Here is a 14,938-nt window from a genome sequence, read left to right as displayed (position 1 = left end):
TTTTTTTCCGTAAGTGGCAATGAGAGCAGTCACATTAATTTCCTACCATTTGTAGATCAATGCAGATTTGTGAAACAATATTCAACTAATATTTATTGTAACTGTATTCCATCTTACCTTTACCTCCAGTGCAGTTGGCATGGGCAGTTCATATTCACTGAAATTATATAACATTGTCATTCATTTTTAATACAGAAAGGAGACATATTGAAGATATCAAATTAATCTGACATTTTTATTAAACATAATTTTTTCTTCAAATATTCAATACATTTTAGATAAAACCCAACAACTTACTGCAGAAAGCCAAATCTGTCTATAGCTTTATATAAATTGTAGTCTTCTGAATCAATAGATGCTCCATCTTGTCTGCCCTGTAAAAATAAAAAATATCTTTAGTCTACAAATGCCATAATAATTCCTTTAAAATAAAGTTGATAATGAAAAGGGTAAGAGCCGATTCCAATTCAGACCTGGTAACTGATGGGAAAAATTCTTATTTAGCGGATAGTGTAATGTAATGAAGCAGTTTCCTTCTACAACCTTGAAGGCATGCACTAACAGCCTTCTCAATTTTATTTTTTTGTTTCACTATAGTTTTTCTGGAAGTCCAAACATTCTTGGGTGCTTTATGCAATAAAAGACAGTTCAGTTTGACAAGAACTTCAATATGAGCCTTCAGATTATACTCAAGACAAATGTTTCTGCTCATTATCTCCTAGGAATTTGGAATTCTTCCTCCTTGAGCTGCGTCTCTTGGCCAATAACCACTCTCAAATGCCAAAACGCATTGTACCCTGTACCATATCAATTTTGTGTATTAACCTGAATCTAGTGGTGAATTTGCTCTTTTATATTGATTCACATACCACAGATGGAAATAATGGCACTTTGCTGAATATTGGTCCAGCTAAATAATACCCAACAATGACCACTTCTTAGCTACACAAAAATGCTGGAGAAACTCAGCGGGTGCAGCAGCATCTATGGAGCGAAGGAAATAGGCAACGTTTCGGGCCGAAACCCTTCTTCAGACCACTTCTTAATTGTCTTCAATTGCATCTTATCATGATTTCAATACGCAACCAGCATAAGCCTGTCCTGTTCATTACCTTGGAACATCAGCACAATGTTGAAATTCTTCTAGTACATGGGCTAGCTTGCTGGTTATTATCATATCTCTTAAAAAGTGAAGTGTTTTGTAACTGAAATTGGTAGGGATATTATTTCAGAGGCCTTAGCAGTTTACTGGAAGCATGGCAAAAAACAGCATCACATGCAATGACGTAGCATTGGAGGTTTTCGGGAGCTGGAGGAAATTGTTTAGAACATAGAACAGTACAGCACAGGGATGGGCCCATTGGCCCACGATGTTTGCCTAGTTTATAGACAATGATGCCTAGTTTATAGACAAATTGCAAAAGACAATAGGTGCAGGAGTAGTCCATTCGGCCCTTCGAGCCAGCACCGCCATTCAATATGATCATGGCCGATCATCCACAATCAGTACCCCATTCCTGCCTTCTCCCCATATCCCTTGACTCCGCTATCTTTAAGAGCTCTATCTAGCTCTCTCTTGAAAATATCCAGAGACCCAGCCTCCACCGCCCTCTGAGGCAGAGAATTCCACACTCACAACTCTGCGTGAAAAAGTTTTTCCTCATCACCGCTCTAAATGGCTTAGCCCTTATTCGTAAACTGTGGCCCCTGGTTCTGGACTCCCAACATCGGGAACATGTTTCCCACCCCTACCGTGTCCAAACCCTTAATAATCTTACTTGTTTCAATAAGATCCCCATCATCCTTCTAAATTCCAGAGTATACAAGCCCAGCCGCTCCATTCTATCAACATATGACAGTCCCGCCACCCCGGGAATTAACCTGGTGAACCTACGCTGCGCTCCCTCAATAGCAAGAATGTCATTCCTCAAATTTGGAGACCAAAACTGCACACAATACTCCAGGTGTGGTCTCACTAGGGCCATGTACAACTGCAGAAGGACCTCTTTGCTCCTCTACTCAACTCCTCTTGTTATGAAGGCCAACATGCCATTTGCTTTTAACCTCACATTTATCCAGACTAAACTGCATCTGTCATGCATTTGCCCACTCTCCCAGCCTGTTCAAGGCACCCTGCATCCTCAAAGCATCCTCTTCACAGTTCACACTGCCACCCAGCTTTGTGTCATCTGCAAATTTGCTAATGTTACCTTTAATCCCTTCATCGAAATGATTAATGTATATTGTAAATAGCTGCAGTCCCAGCACCGAGCCTTGCGGTACCCCTAGTCACTGCCTGCCATTCTGAAAGGACCCGTTAATCCCTACTCTTTGTTTCCTGTCTGACAACCAATTTTCTCTCCATGTCAGCACCCTACCACCAATACCATGTGCTCTAATTTTGCCCACCTATCTCTTATGTGGGACCTTATCAAATGCTTTCCAAAAGTCCAGGAACACTACATCTACTGGCTCTCCCTTGTCCAGTTTCTTAGTTACATCCTCAAAAAATTCCAGAAGATTAGTCAAGCATGATTTCCCCTTCGTAAATCCATGCTGACTCGGACTGATCCTGTTACTGCTATCCAAATGTACCACTATTTCATCTTTTATAATTGACTCCAGCATCTTCCCCACCACCAATGTCAGGCTAACTGGTCAAATATTTCCTGTTTTCTCTCTCCTGCCCTTCATTAAAAGTGGGATAACATTAGCTACCCTCCAATCCACAGGAACTGATCCTCAATTTATAGAACGTTGGAAAATGATCACAAAGTGTCTACAATTTCTAGAGCCACTTCCTTAAGTACCGTGGGATGCAGACCATCGGACCCTGGAGATGTATCTGCCTTCAGATCTGTCTACCCAACACCATTTACTGTCTAACGTGAATTTCCTTCAGTTCCTCCATCACCCTAGATCCTCTGGCCACTAGTACATCAGGGAGATTGTTTGTGTCTGCCTTAGTGAAGACGGATCCAAAGTACCTGTTCAACTCGTCTGCCATTTCCTTGTTCCCCAGAATAAATTCACCTTTTTCAGTTTTCAAGGGTCCAACGTTGGTCTTAACTATTTTTTTCCTCTTTACATATCGAAAGAAGCTTTTACTATCCTCCTTTATATTCTTGGCTAGCTTACCTTCGTACCTCATCTTTTCTCCCCATATTGCCTTTTTAGTTATCTTCTGTTGCTCTTTAAAAGTTGTACAATCCTCTGGCTTCCCACTGATCTTTGCTATGTTATACTTCTTTTCCTTTATTTTTATACTGTCCCCGACTTCCCTTGTCTGCCACTGTCGCCCCTTGCTCCCCTTGGAATCATTCTTCCTCTTTGGAATGATCTGATCCTGCACCTTCTGTATTGTTCACAGAAATACCTCCACTGTTGTTCCACTGTCATCCCTGCTAGGGCATCTTTCCCGCCAACTTTGGCCAGCTCCTCCCTCATGGCTCAGTAGTCCCCTTTGTTCAACTGTAATACTGACACCTCCGATTTACCCTTCTCCCTCTCAAATTGTAGATTAAAATGTAGCATATTATGGTCACTACCTCCTAATGGCTCCTTTAGCTAGAGTTCCCTTATCAAATCCGGTTCATTACACAACACTAAATCCAGAATTGCCTTTTCCCTGGTACGCTCCAGTACAAGCTGCTCTAAGAATCCATCACGGAGGCACTCCATAAACTCCCTTTCTTGGGGTCCTTTACCAACCTGATTTTCCCAGTGTACCTGCATGTTGAAATCTCCCATAACAACCGTGGCATTACCTTTACGACATGCCAATTTTAACTGTTGATTCAACTTGCACCCTATATCCAGGGTACTGTTTGGGGGCCTGTAGATAAGTCCCATTAGGGTCTTTTTACCCTTACAATTCCTTAGTTCTATCCATTTCTCTTCTGTCTGTACATGATTCATATTCCTCTATTCCCTGCACTTCCATGTGCCTATTCAAAAGCCTCTTAAATGCCACTATTACATCTGCCTCCACCACCATCTTTGATAATAGGTTCCAACCCCTCACCACTCTCTGGGTAAAAATAATTGCGCTGCACATCTCCATCAAATTTTCTCACTCTTATTTTATACCTACAGTGGCTTGCAAAAGTATTCATACCCCTTGAACTTTTCCACATTTTGTCACGTTACAACCACAAACGTAAATGTATTTTATTGGGATTTTATGTGATAGACCAACACAAATTGGCGCATAATTGTGAAGTGGAAGGAAAATGATACATGGTTTTCAAATTTTTTTACAAATAAAAAACTGAAAAGTGTGGCGTGCAAAAGTATTCAGCCCCCTTTACTCTGATACCCCTAAATAAAATCCAGTGCAACCAATTGCCTTCAGAAGTCACCTAATTAGTAAATAGAGTCCACTTGTGTGTAATCTAATCTCAGTATAAATACAGCTGTTCTGTGAAGGCCTCAGAGGTTTGTTAGAGAACATTAGTGAACAAACAGCATCATGAAGCCCAAGGGACACACCAGACAGGTCAGGGATAAAGTTGTGGAGAAGTTTAAAGCAGGGTTAGGTTATAAAAAAATATCCCAAGCTTTGAACATCTCACGGAGCACTGTTCAATCCATCATCCGAAAATGGAAAGAGTATGGCACAACTGCAAACCTACCAAGACATGGCCGTCCACCTAAACTGACAGGCCGGGCAAGAAGAGCATTGATCAGAGAAGCAGCCAAGAGGCCTATGGTAACTCTGGAAGAGCTGCAGAGATCCACAGCTCAGGTGGGAGAATCTGTCCACAGGACAACTATTAGTTGTGCACTCCACAAATCGGGCTTTTATGGAAGAGTGGCAAGAAGAAAGCCATTGTTGAAAAAAAGCCATAAGAAGTCCCGTTTGCAGTTTGCCACAAGCCATGTGGGGGACACAGCAAACATGTGGAGGAAGGTGCTCTGGTCAGATGAGACCAAAATTGAAGTTTTTGGCCTAAATGCAAAACGCTATGTGTGGCGGAAAACTAACACTGCACATCACCCTGAACACACCATCCCCACTGTGAAACATGGTGGTGGCAGCATCATGCTGTGGGGATGCTTTTCTTCAGCAGGGACAGGGAAGCTGGTCAGAGTTGATGGGAAGGTGGATGGAGCCAAATACAGAACAATCTTGGAAGAAAACCTGTTAGAGTCTGCAAAAGACTTGAGACTGGGGCGGAGGTTCACCTTCCAGCAGGACAACGGCCGTAAACATACAGCCAGAGCTACAATGGAATGGTTTAGATCAAAGCATATTCATGTGTTAGAATGGCCCAGTCAAAGTCCAGACCTAAATCCAATTGAGAATCTCTGGCAAGACTTGAAAATTGCTGTTCACAGACGCTCTCCATCCAATCTGACTGAGCTTGAGCTATTTTGCAAAGAAGAATGGGCAAAAATTTCAGTCTCTAGATGTGCAATTGCAGCGAAAGGTGGTTCTACAAAGTATTGACTCAGGGGGGCTGAATACTTTTGCACGCCACACTTTTCAGTTTTTTATTTGTAAAAAAATTTGAAAACCATGTATCATTTTCCTTCCACTTCACAATTATGCACCACTTTGTGTTGGTCTATCACATAAAATCCCAATAAAATACATTTACGTTTGTGGTTGTAACGTGACAAAATGTGGAAAAGTTCAAGGGGTATGAAAACTTTTGCAAGCCACTGTATACCCTCTCGTGTTGGACATTTCCACCCTGGGAAAAAGTTCTAACTGTCTACCCTCCCTTTGCCTCTCATCATTTTATGTACTTTTATCAAGTCTCCCCTCTGTGGTTCCAGAGAAAACAATCCGTCCATCCAACCTCTCCCAGGGCAGATGGTGTCACACTGACTTGATTATGCTTTTTTCAGGAAGTGACAAAGGAGAACGATGAAGATAGGGTGGTGGATGTTGTATAGAAGAATTCGGAGATAGTGATCACAACTCCCTAAGTTTTAAGATCCAGACCTGAACTTATTCAGGTCTGGATCTTAAAACTTATGGAGTTGTGATCAATATCTCCAAATTCTTCTTCCAAGCAACTGGCCAGGCTTGTTTCCCAATACAAGGTCAGCAGGGTAGTACACTTGCTTGTGAATTGAGTGTCAAATATCTGGCAGATTTTTATACGATGTTCTCATGAATGTCTGCAATGCAATTTCTGCAATCAACTGTTTGAAAAAGGTGTGAAGAAGTGCAACCAAACATATCCAAATGTGTTGAATAAACAGGTTATATCCTCAATGTACGAACCCGATTTAACCTCATTGTGTTACCAAATTTGAACTCAATGATACAACCAAAGCTATGTGCTCAACTCATACAATGAACCCTGCATTCAGCAACAGGAAGGACCCCACCAGTCTGAGCTATTCAAAGAACCATCAATTGTTTTTTTGGGTTTATTGCTGATTAGATTAGGGAGTGCTCGCTGGAGAAAGTTTGGATTTCGGTCCTTTTCGAGACTGCATATTTTGGTAGCATACAGACCGATTATGTAAAAAAAGAATGCGTCGATTTAAGCTTCAATTAAAGTCTGTGGCTCTCATATGAAATGCTTCAAGGAGAATTCCACAACAGAGCATAATGGAGAAAATGAGGACAGCATACTGTAAAACAACCTACTTGTTGAGGGAATGAAAGGCAAGTGGAAAACCATAAACCATATACAGTAAGGATGTTTAGGAATACCTATGTGATAATTTCCTCACTGAGGAACATATGCCATATTCTACAGAAATAAATGCAACCCATGTTGTCAAAAGTCATGATACCCATCAAATCCTATGCTTCTAGAGTTTTACAGAATGCTGTTTGGATCATCAGCAACACTTCAGAGATTGCAAAAACAAGTCCTGCATTTAGGAAGTGTGCTGATGATTTTTTCTCTAGGATTGTGGAGTTCGTCTCTTTTTCCCCCAAACAGAAAAAGTTATTGTAAACCATGTCAACCTATACATTCAAGGAATTTAAACCTTTTCGTTTGTAAAAAGGTCTGGAGTATTAATAGGATGACGCGGTGTTTTTGCACAGTCAATGTCTGACTTAATTTGCAGGATCTGCCACGCTTTGTCCTGCCTCCCCCCTTTTCCAGCTTTCTTCTTCCCCCCACAATCAATCTGAACAAAGGTCTCAACCCAAAATGTCACATATCCATGTTCTTCAGAGATGCTGTCTGACCTGCTGAGTTACTACAGTAATTTGTGTCCTTAGCTAATTAATATTTCAGGTCAAATATTTATCAGATGAAAGGCTATCAATTTGAAATGCTACTCTATTTCTCTCTCCATAGTTGCTACCTGCCCTGTTGAGTATATTCGGGATTTTCTCTTTGTATTTCCAATTTTTAGCATTTGCAATTATTTCACATACATGAAATTACTTCATTCTTCCAGGGTGGCCTCTTTGATGCTGAAATTAGTTGAAAAATTTGAAACGGTGGTAGATATAAGAACATAAAGTATGAAATAGAAACAGGAATTTGCCATTCTGCCATTTGTATCTCTTCTGCCATTCAATAAAATCATAGCCGATTTGAAACAATGGAAATTCTTGAAAGTTGTAAGATCATGATTTGGTTGATGAGAGAGTGTCAACTTTTTTTAGCAATGTAGGCATTCATACAATTGCTTTAAAATTAACTGATCCATATGTCTTTAGTATAACTTATGAAGGAAAGAATTTCCACCATAATCAACTGGTTACTTGACACTACTGAGGACAGATTAACGATAGGCTCAAGCTTCATAAAATATTAAATCACCATCTAGAATGTTCTTCTTCCCGCCTCCTCCCCCCCCCCCCACATCACTTTTAAGAAGGGTCTCGACCCAAAACGCCACCTTTTCCTTCGCTCCATAGATGCTGCCTCACCCGCTGAGTTTCTCCAGCATTTTTGACTACCTTCGATTTCTCCAGCATCTGCAGTTCTTTCTTAAACATCTAAAAATAATTAGTCATTGTATTTGGAGTTTACATTTCTACCTTGTATATGCAATACTATAGCAGTTATTCTTAATAAATCAAATAAAGATCACTAAGATACAGCTCTATAAAAGTATACAAAAGTTAATTATTTGCCATGAAAAACATTATAACATTATCTGCTTCCCATTTTCAGCTGTACTTATACAAGACAAAATAATCGTATGTTAATCTTTGACCAGTAATGCAGATTAATTATTGTTCAGTTCCTGATCAGTTAAATCTAATTCTGTTATCCAAGATCTGTAATGCTCAATTCTTGGACATTTATTATTCATTCACTAGGTGCAAATCCAGCTTGTAAAAAGGGCATTTACTGTCCTTGAATTAAACTAGAAAAAGCATTTCAAGTGGCAATTAAGAATCAAACACACTTAGAAATCAAATCTAAGCGATATCAGGTTAGAATTTCCTTCCCAAGGCCAGATTTCATTCCTAAAAGAACATTTGTCAATTGGATGCAAGTTTAAAACAATCTAGTAGTTATGTGACTATCATTTGTAAAAGGGAAAAGCTGAATTTAAGTTCACTAGCTGCTTAACTATAATTTGAGCTCATATATCAAAGTCAAAACTCCAGGACTTATTTTAAGACCAGTAACAACCATTTTAGGCTTAGTTAATTGACTGCTTTTTTCTGATGATTTGCACTCTAATTGCATTTGAGTCTGGCATTCTAGTTCACCAATTTCAGAGCCAGTCTTCTCATCCTTTATATCTCTCCTTTTAGGCATTCAGATGTTTTTCCCCCTCTGCTGGTAATTTCAATCAACTATTAATCTTCCACACCTAACTTTCCTTATTTCCTACTGCCTTTATGTCAATTTTTCATCCTGCTTTATCACCCCTTCTGTTTGTTAATCATTCCTCCCATGCAAACAATCATAGTTGTCTCTATGGATTCTCTCAGATTAGAGATCATTGATCTGATATGTTAATGTTGTTTCTCTCACCACAGATGTAGTGTAATCTGGTGGTATTTTCTGTAATTACTGGGTTATATCACAATAAAGTCAGTTTTAATTTGAACTGAACTGACAGCTAGTTTTAAAATACCATCTGGAAGAAACGCTGATTCACATAATCTGTGCATTAAATTGAGCTCAAAACATGGAGCAATCCCAAGTATGATCATGTGAATGAAAACCTACTCATGAAAAGGGACCAAATTCACAGTTACACTAATGATCCTTCCCCCGATAACAGTGGAGGCCCTGAAACCTGCATCAAATCATCTACATAAACTTGTGAGTGCAATGATACAGGGCTGCCAACTCTCACGCTTTGAGCGTGAGAATCACACCCTCAAGCAAACTCTCACGCCCTCACGCTGATCAGAAATTTCTCACGCTCTGTGGTGAGAAATATTGTGATCAACAAAAATTTAAAAACTCGCATAAACTGCATGGTGCATGGTGCATGGTGTTGGAGAGCCGGGGCTGAGGGAGTGATGGGAGCAGCGGGCAGATACAGATGCGGGGAGCCTGGACTGGTGAGTGCGGCGCTGACGAGTATTTGCGCGGCTAGAGAGTCTCTCGCTGCAGCTTCGGCCATGGAGCATCTCTGGACAGTGCGAGTGTCCCGGGCGTCGGAGGCGTCGGTATCGCCGCTGCCGCGAGAGTCTCTGTGCCGAAGGGACAGACTCTCAAAGGGAGGTGGAGAGAGAGAGAGAGGAAGGAGACAGGGGGGAGAGACAGAGGGGGGTGAGAGGAGAGAGACGGGAGAGACAGAGGGGGGGGGGGATGAATGGAGAGAGAGAAGAGGGAGAGGGGGAAAGAGGTAGGGGAGAGAGAGGGGGGAGAGTGAGGTGGGAGAGGTGGGAAGAGAGAGAGGGGTGAGAGGGAAGAGAGAGAGGGAGGAGAGGGTAGGAGAGAATGGAAGAGAGAGGGGTGGTAAAAAAGAGAGGGGGAAGAGGGAGAGAGGGGGAAAGAGAGAAACGGGGAAAGAGAGAGAGATGGGGGGGGCAAAGAGAAAGAGGAGATAGAGACAGAAAAAGAGAGAGGGGAGAGAGAGGAGGAAAGAGAGATGAGAGAGAGAGGGGGGGAAGGGAGAGAGGTGAGACGAGAAACAGAGAGAGGGGAGAGAGGGGAGAGTGTGTGGAGAGGGAGAGAGGGGGAGATAGAGAGGGAGGGAGAAAGAGAGAGAGAGAGGGGAGAGAGAGGGGGAAGCGAGGGAGAGAGGGGAGAGAGAGGGGGGGAGGGAAGAGGGGGAGAGAGAAGAAAGAGAGGGGGGGGAAGAGAGGGGAGAGAGAGTTAGGGGAAAGAGAGGGGAGAGAGAGGGAGAGAGTGGAGGGGTGGGAGAGAGAGGAGAGAGGGTATGAGAGAGAGGGAGGAGAGTGAGGTGGGACGGAGAGAGGGGGAAGGGAGAGAGAGGGGGGAGAGAGAGGGGGGAGAGAGGGGAAGAGAGGAGAGAGGGGGGAGAGAGAGGGGGAGAGAGAGGGGGGAGAGAGAGGGGGGAGAGAGAGAGAGGGGGAGAGAGAGAGAGGGGGGAGAGAGAAGAGAGAGGGAAGGGGAGAGAGTGAGAGGGGGAGACGGGAGAGAGAGGCGTGAGAGGAGAGACAGAGAGGGGGAGAGAGGGGAAAGAGAGATGGAGGGGAGAGAGAGAGGGGAGAGAGAGAGGGGTGTTGAGAGGAGAGAGAGTGCATCCTGGAGGACAACCAGTGGCTGCTGGAAGTAAGTACCAAGCACTGGGTAGAAACGGTGGAAGATAGTGGACTTCAAATGGGGTTGGTTGGTGAAAGCATCCTGCTTGCCTGCTACATTTCCACTTACTGTAACTGCAGGAAAAATGTTCCCGATGTTGGGGGCGTTCAGAACCATGGGTCACAGTTTAAGAATAAAGGGGGGGCCAGTTAGGACTGAGGGAGGACAAACTTTCTTCACGCAGAGAGTTGTGAATCTGTGGAATTCTCTGCCACAGAAGGCAGTGCAGGCCAATTCACTGGATGTTTTCAAGAGAGAGTTAGATTTAGTTCTTGGGGCTAACAACATCAAGGGATATGGGGGAAAAACAGGAAAGAGGTACTGATTTTAGATGAATAGCCATGATCATATTGAATGGCAGTGCTGGCTCGAAGGGCCGATCGCCTATTCCTGCACCTATTTTCTATGTTTCTATGCTTGAGTATATGGCAATAAAACTCGATCACTTGATTTTGAAGCATTCATGCATGGTGGAGGTATAATGTAGTCATAGAGTGATACAGTGTGAAAACAGGCCCTTCGGCGCAACTTGCCCACACCCGCCAACATGTCCCAGCTATGCTACCTGCTTTTGGTCCATACCTCCAAACCTGTCCTATCCATGTATCAGTCTAACTTTTTCTTAAATGTTGGGATGGTCTCTGCCTTAACTACCTCCTCTGGCAGCTTGTTCCATACACCCATCACCCCTTGTGTGGATAAAGTTTCCCCTTAAAAAGTTACCTCTTAAAAATACTTCATACAAAAAACATTGAAATCATACTTCTACAGGGCACTAAAACATGATTTTAATACATCAAATTTCAAAAAGTTCCTACCCTGGGAGGGGGAACATCCTTCTTCCACACCCTCTCCCCACTCGGTTGCTCCACTCCCTCACCGGGTGCCCCCAAGGCCAGTGATCAGTGATCACACAGCCTCCCCCCTTTCAAAAACTCTCCAATCCAATTTAAACCATATATATTGTATTCAAGTGTAAGTTAAAAGACTCGCTGCAGAATGCACCATATTGCACAATTCCAATGTTTCCTATTTAGTTACATATGAGTTTGCATTCTTCCAGTCTTTCAAATGGTTCCAAGTAAGATGCACACTGTTCTTCAAAGGGAATGCCCTCAACTCCCAAAGGACCATCTCCTCCAAAACTAAATTTTATGTTTAATGTTCACCCTAGCGTAGAGTCTTACTCAGTAATATTGGGGTTGCCTGTACTGCAAATGGTAAATTATTATTTAAATGAGATGATTACCATGCATTAGGTCAAGTCATTGCTTTAACATGCAGTATACAAATTGGCTGCATAAATATCTACTAAAATTAATGATTGCATTTAATTGTTCCCAATGTTAAAGAACTGAAAATAATTCAAAATAATCGTGATTTTTGTCAAAAATGAGTTGCCAATTTACAAATATCGGTTTTACACTTTTGCACAAAGGCAAAATCAATTAATTGAGTAGCTATTTCCTTCATCCTATTTTCTGAATTGTACAGTACCTTATTATAATTAGAAATTATTTCAGCCCGTTCTTCTGCAATTAATGTCTCTAAATCTTTCTTCATGTCAAAAGCTGGAAAAGAAATTTAAAATGTTAGTCATTCATAAACATATTAATGTAAAACATATTTATTCTAATTGTTTCATCTATCATAGGGAATCTATCATAGTTTAAATGGACTACTCAGATGCCACACTAACATGTTCTGGGGTATTCCAATTCGGGGTTTATTTCCCAATATAATGTACTTTAAACTAATCATTAAAATATAAAACATTGACCGCAATGTAGGGCTAATTACTAATTACCATTTTACTTATTAGTGTCATCATGAAATAATTGATAAGGATTTTGTATTACTTCTTAAAATTATTACAGAGTTCTAGATTGTTTGGTGCTACAAAGACATCAATAAGCAATTAAATAGATGCCTATGAAAAGTTCAATGGTTCAATGGTACTTTGTCACAAGTACCGAGATACAATGAGCTGGGGCCGCGGGCGGCGCTGGATTTGGAGCGCCGCGCAGCCAGGGGTAGAGTTGCCGGGGTCGGAGCTCCAACCGGCGCCACCCGCGGCCGGACGCCCGCAGCTCCAGCTCCGCGATGTTGGGAGTCGGCGGCCACAGCGCTCCGGAGCTTACTGCACGGCGACCCGGTAAGGCATTGCCCGCTCCCCGCCTCTCCGACCAGGTAGGGGACTAAGAATTAAAGTTTCCGCCTTCACCCCCCCCACCACATAAAATCCCTCCAAACTAACTGACTAACATTTAAGCAATGATTTACAATGATTCCCCGGGGAGGAGGCAGCCGCTCCAGACTTTTCAAGCCGCCGGCGCTACCTACCTAATCTACGCTAAAAATCTTCCATTCTGAAATCCGAGAAATGTCTGGTCCCAAGGCTTTCGTATAAATGGTTGTGCACCTGTACAGTGATATTATTTTTTGCATATTCAGTATGCAAAAAAATAATTAGTATTAGATTCAATACAAGTGTATAAGTATTAGATTTAATACGTGATAATACACTGAGACATTATACAAGAGTCGCCAACTTTCTTATGATATAAAATATTATAATGGTAACCATTCTTGTGGTATGTTTTCTATTTTTATGCCTGCTAACATGCATATGCCATCAATCTTTTCATATTTTTAAAATGTTACTGATGAGACAGAAACATTACTACTTACATAAAATCCAGTCTCACAACAATAATGTCAAATTACTTGAGGCTTCTTTTTAAATATTTTACAAGCACCTTTTATGTCTCCCTCACATTTAATTCAATTCCACCGTATTTATGGACATGGAAGTGAGATTTATATAGATCCAGTTTATTTCATCTGCATTATTTTGGCCAAACTACTGATAAGCCAGCTGTTTTTTCAGACACAATTACAGCTTTACCTTGGGCCATTCATATCACACACTTATGTCATGAATCATTTATAGTCCAATCTGACCTCTTTCATAGTCAGCAACTGAACAGAAAGGCGTCTGATGAATCAGCATCCAAATGTATCTATTTCCTCGGAAAATAGTTCATCATCGTTTTTTGACCAGGAAACTATCAGACCAAAATCCATTGACTGCTAAGTTTATTAATAAATATCAACGAGTGGGAATTGACCAGCTGCTGCTCTAGATGTTTTCAGCTTTCTTTCAATTTCTATTGACAACGCTGTTTGAATTATTGATCCACCTTCAGTAAATCAGTTCAGAAGATTAATTGTCCTTTCAAGAATGTGGATTCAAGCTCCACATCAGAGTTTAACATATATTCTTGGTTAATTAGTGCACTACTGGGGGAATAATGCACTGGTGCTGATCTCATCTTCTGCCAATTTAAGTGGCCAAAATCTCAGCCAATATAATTTCATCAGCCAAATTCAATAAAATTATGATTTTGTTATTCATTCTTTATGTCTGGAAATCTTTATATTTATTAATGGTTATAAAACAACAGTAGAACCAATACAAAGGCAGTCCACTGACAAAACAATTCTTTGCGATGTCCCCTGAGGATATAAACAAGAAATTTCCTTCCTGGTACTTTGCAATGCAAAATTTGTTCCTTTGTGGGATTTGAAAGAAAAGTATAATGTCAATATATGCTTCTTTGTTCTTAAACAGTCCCTTGGGATCAGGAATTAGTTGCTTCCACGTTGGTTTTGTGGGTTCTGAGCTAACTGATGATGCCACTATATAGTGTGTTTAGTGCTATCAACCCCCAGGGGTAAATTTCCAGGCAAAGATGAACATAAATTCTGTAGGGTCTTATAATGTATTAACATTAAACACATGGTAACAATTGGTGTGGTTGTGTGGATTCTACTTTCCACACATTATTTAAATACATATATACATCAATACATCAATTAAATACATCAATTTTTCATATTTTTAAAATGTTACTGATGAGACAGAAACATTACCAGTTACATAAAATTCAACACCATAACAATTGCATCAAATTGAGGCTTCTTTTAAAATATTTTACAAGTACTTCCCTGTCTCCCTCACGTATTATTTAATTCCATTGTGTTTACAGACCATGTTAGTGAGTTCATTTATGTAGCTCAGTTTAATCTGACCACGCTTCTATAAGTCAACTGATTTTCAGGCACAATTCATTTTAAAAACTTTATTTTGGGCACATTCAGACAACACACTTGCGTCATGAATCATTTATAGACCAGTTTGACCTCTTTCAATAGTCTGCAACTAAACAGAATGGCAGTCTGACAAAAATGCATCAAAATTTATG

At 41.1% G+C, this 14,938-nt stretch overlaps 1 protein-coding gene across 3 annotated transcripts in view; it reads right to left on the bottom strand.

Annotated features, from left to right (window-relative positions):
• LOC116984660 overlaps positions 1 to 14,938 on the bottom strand; it is a 147,717-nt gene that overhangs the window by 65,608 nt on the left and 67,171 nt on the right. For all 3 annotated transcript variants that reach the window (XM_033038948.1, XM_033038949.1, XM_033038950.1), the window contains 3 exons: positions 12,168 to 12,241; positions 298 to 374; positions 118 to 157 (listed from right to left, as the gene is read on the bottom strand). In XM_033038948.1, the coding sequence (XP_032894839.1) occupies positions 118 to 157; positions 298 to 374; positions 12,168 to 12,241 (191 nt within the window). The remainder of the gene's footprint in view (positions 1 to 117; positions 158 to 297; positions 375 to 12,167; positions 12,242 to 14,938) is intronic.

This window comes from Amblyraja radiata, chromosome 20, assembly GCF_010909765.2.
Source record: "Amblyraja radiata isolate CabotCenter1 chromosome 20, sAmbRad1.1.pri, whole genome shotgun sequence".
Lineage (NCBI taxonomy): Eukaryota > Metazoa > Chordata > Chondrichthyes > Rajiformes > Rajidae > Amblyraja > Amblyraja radiata.
This window is presented reverse-complemented; position numbering and strand designations above follow the sequence as displayed.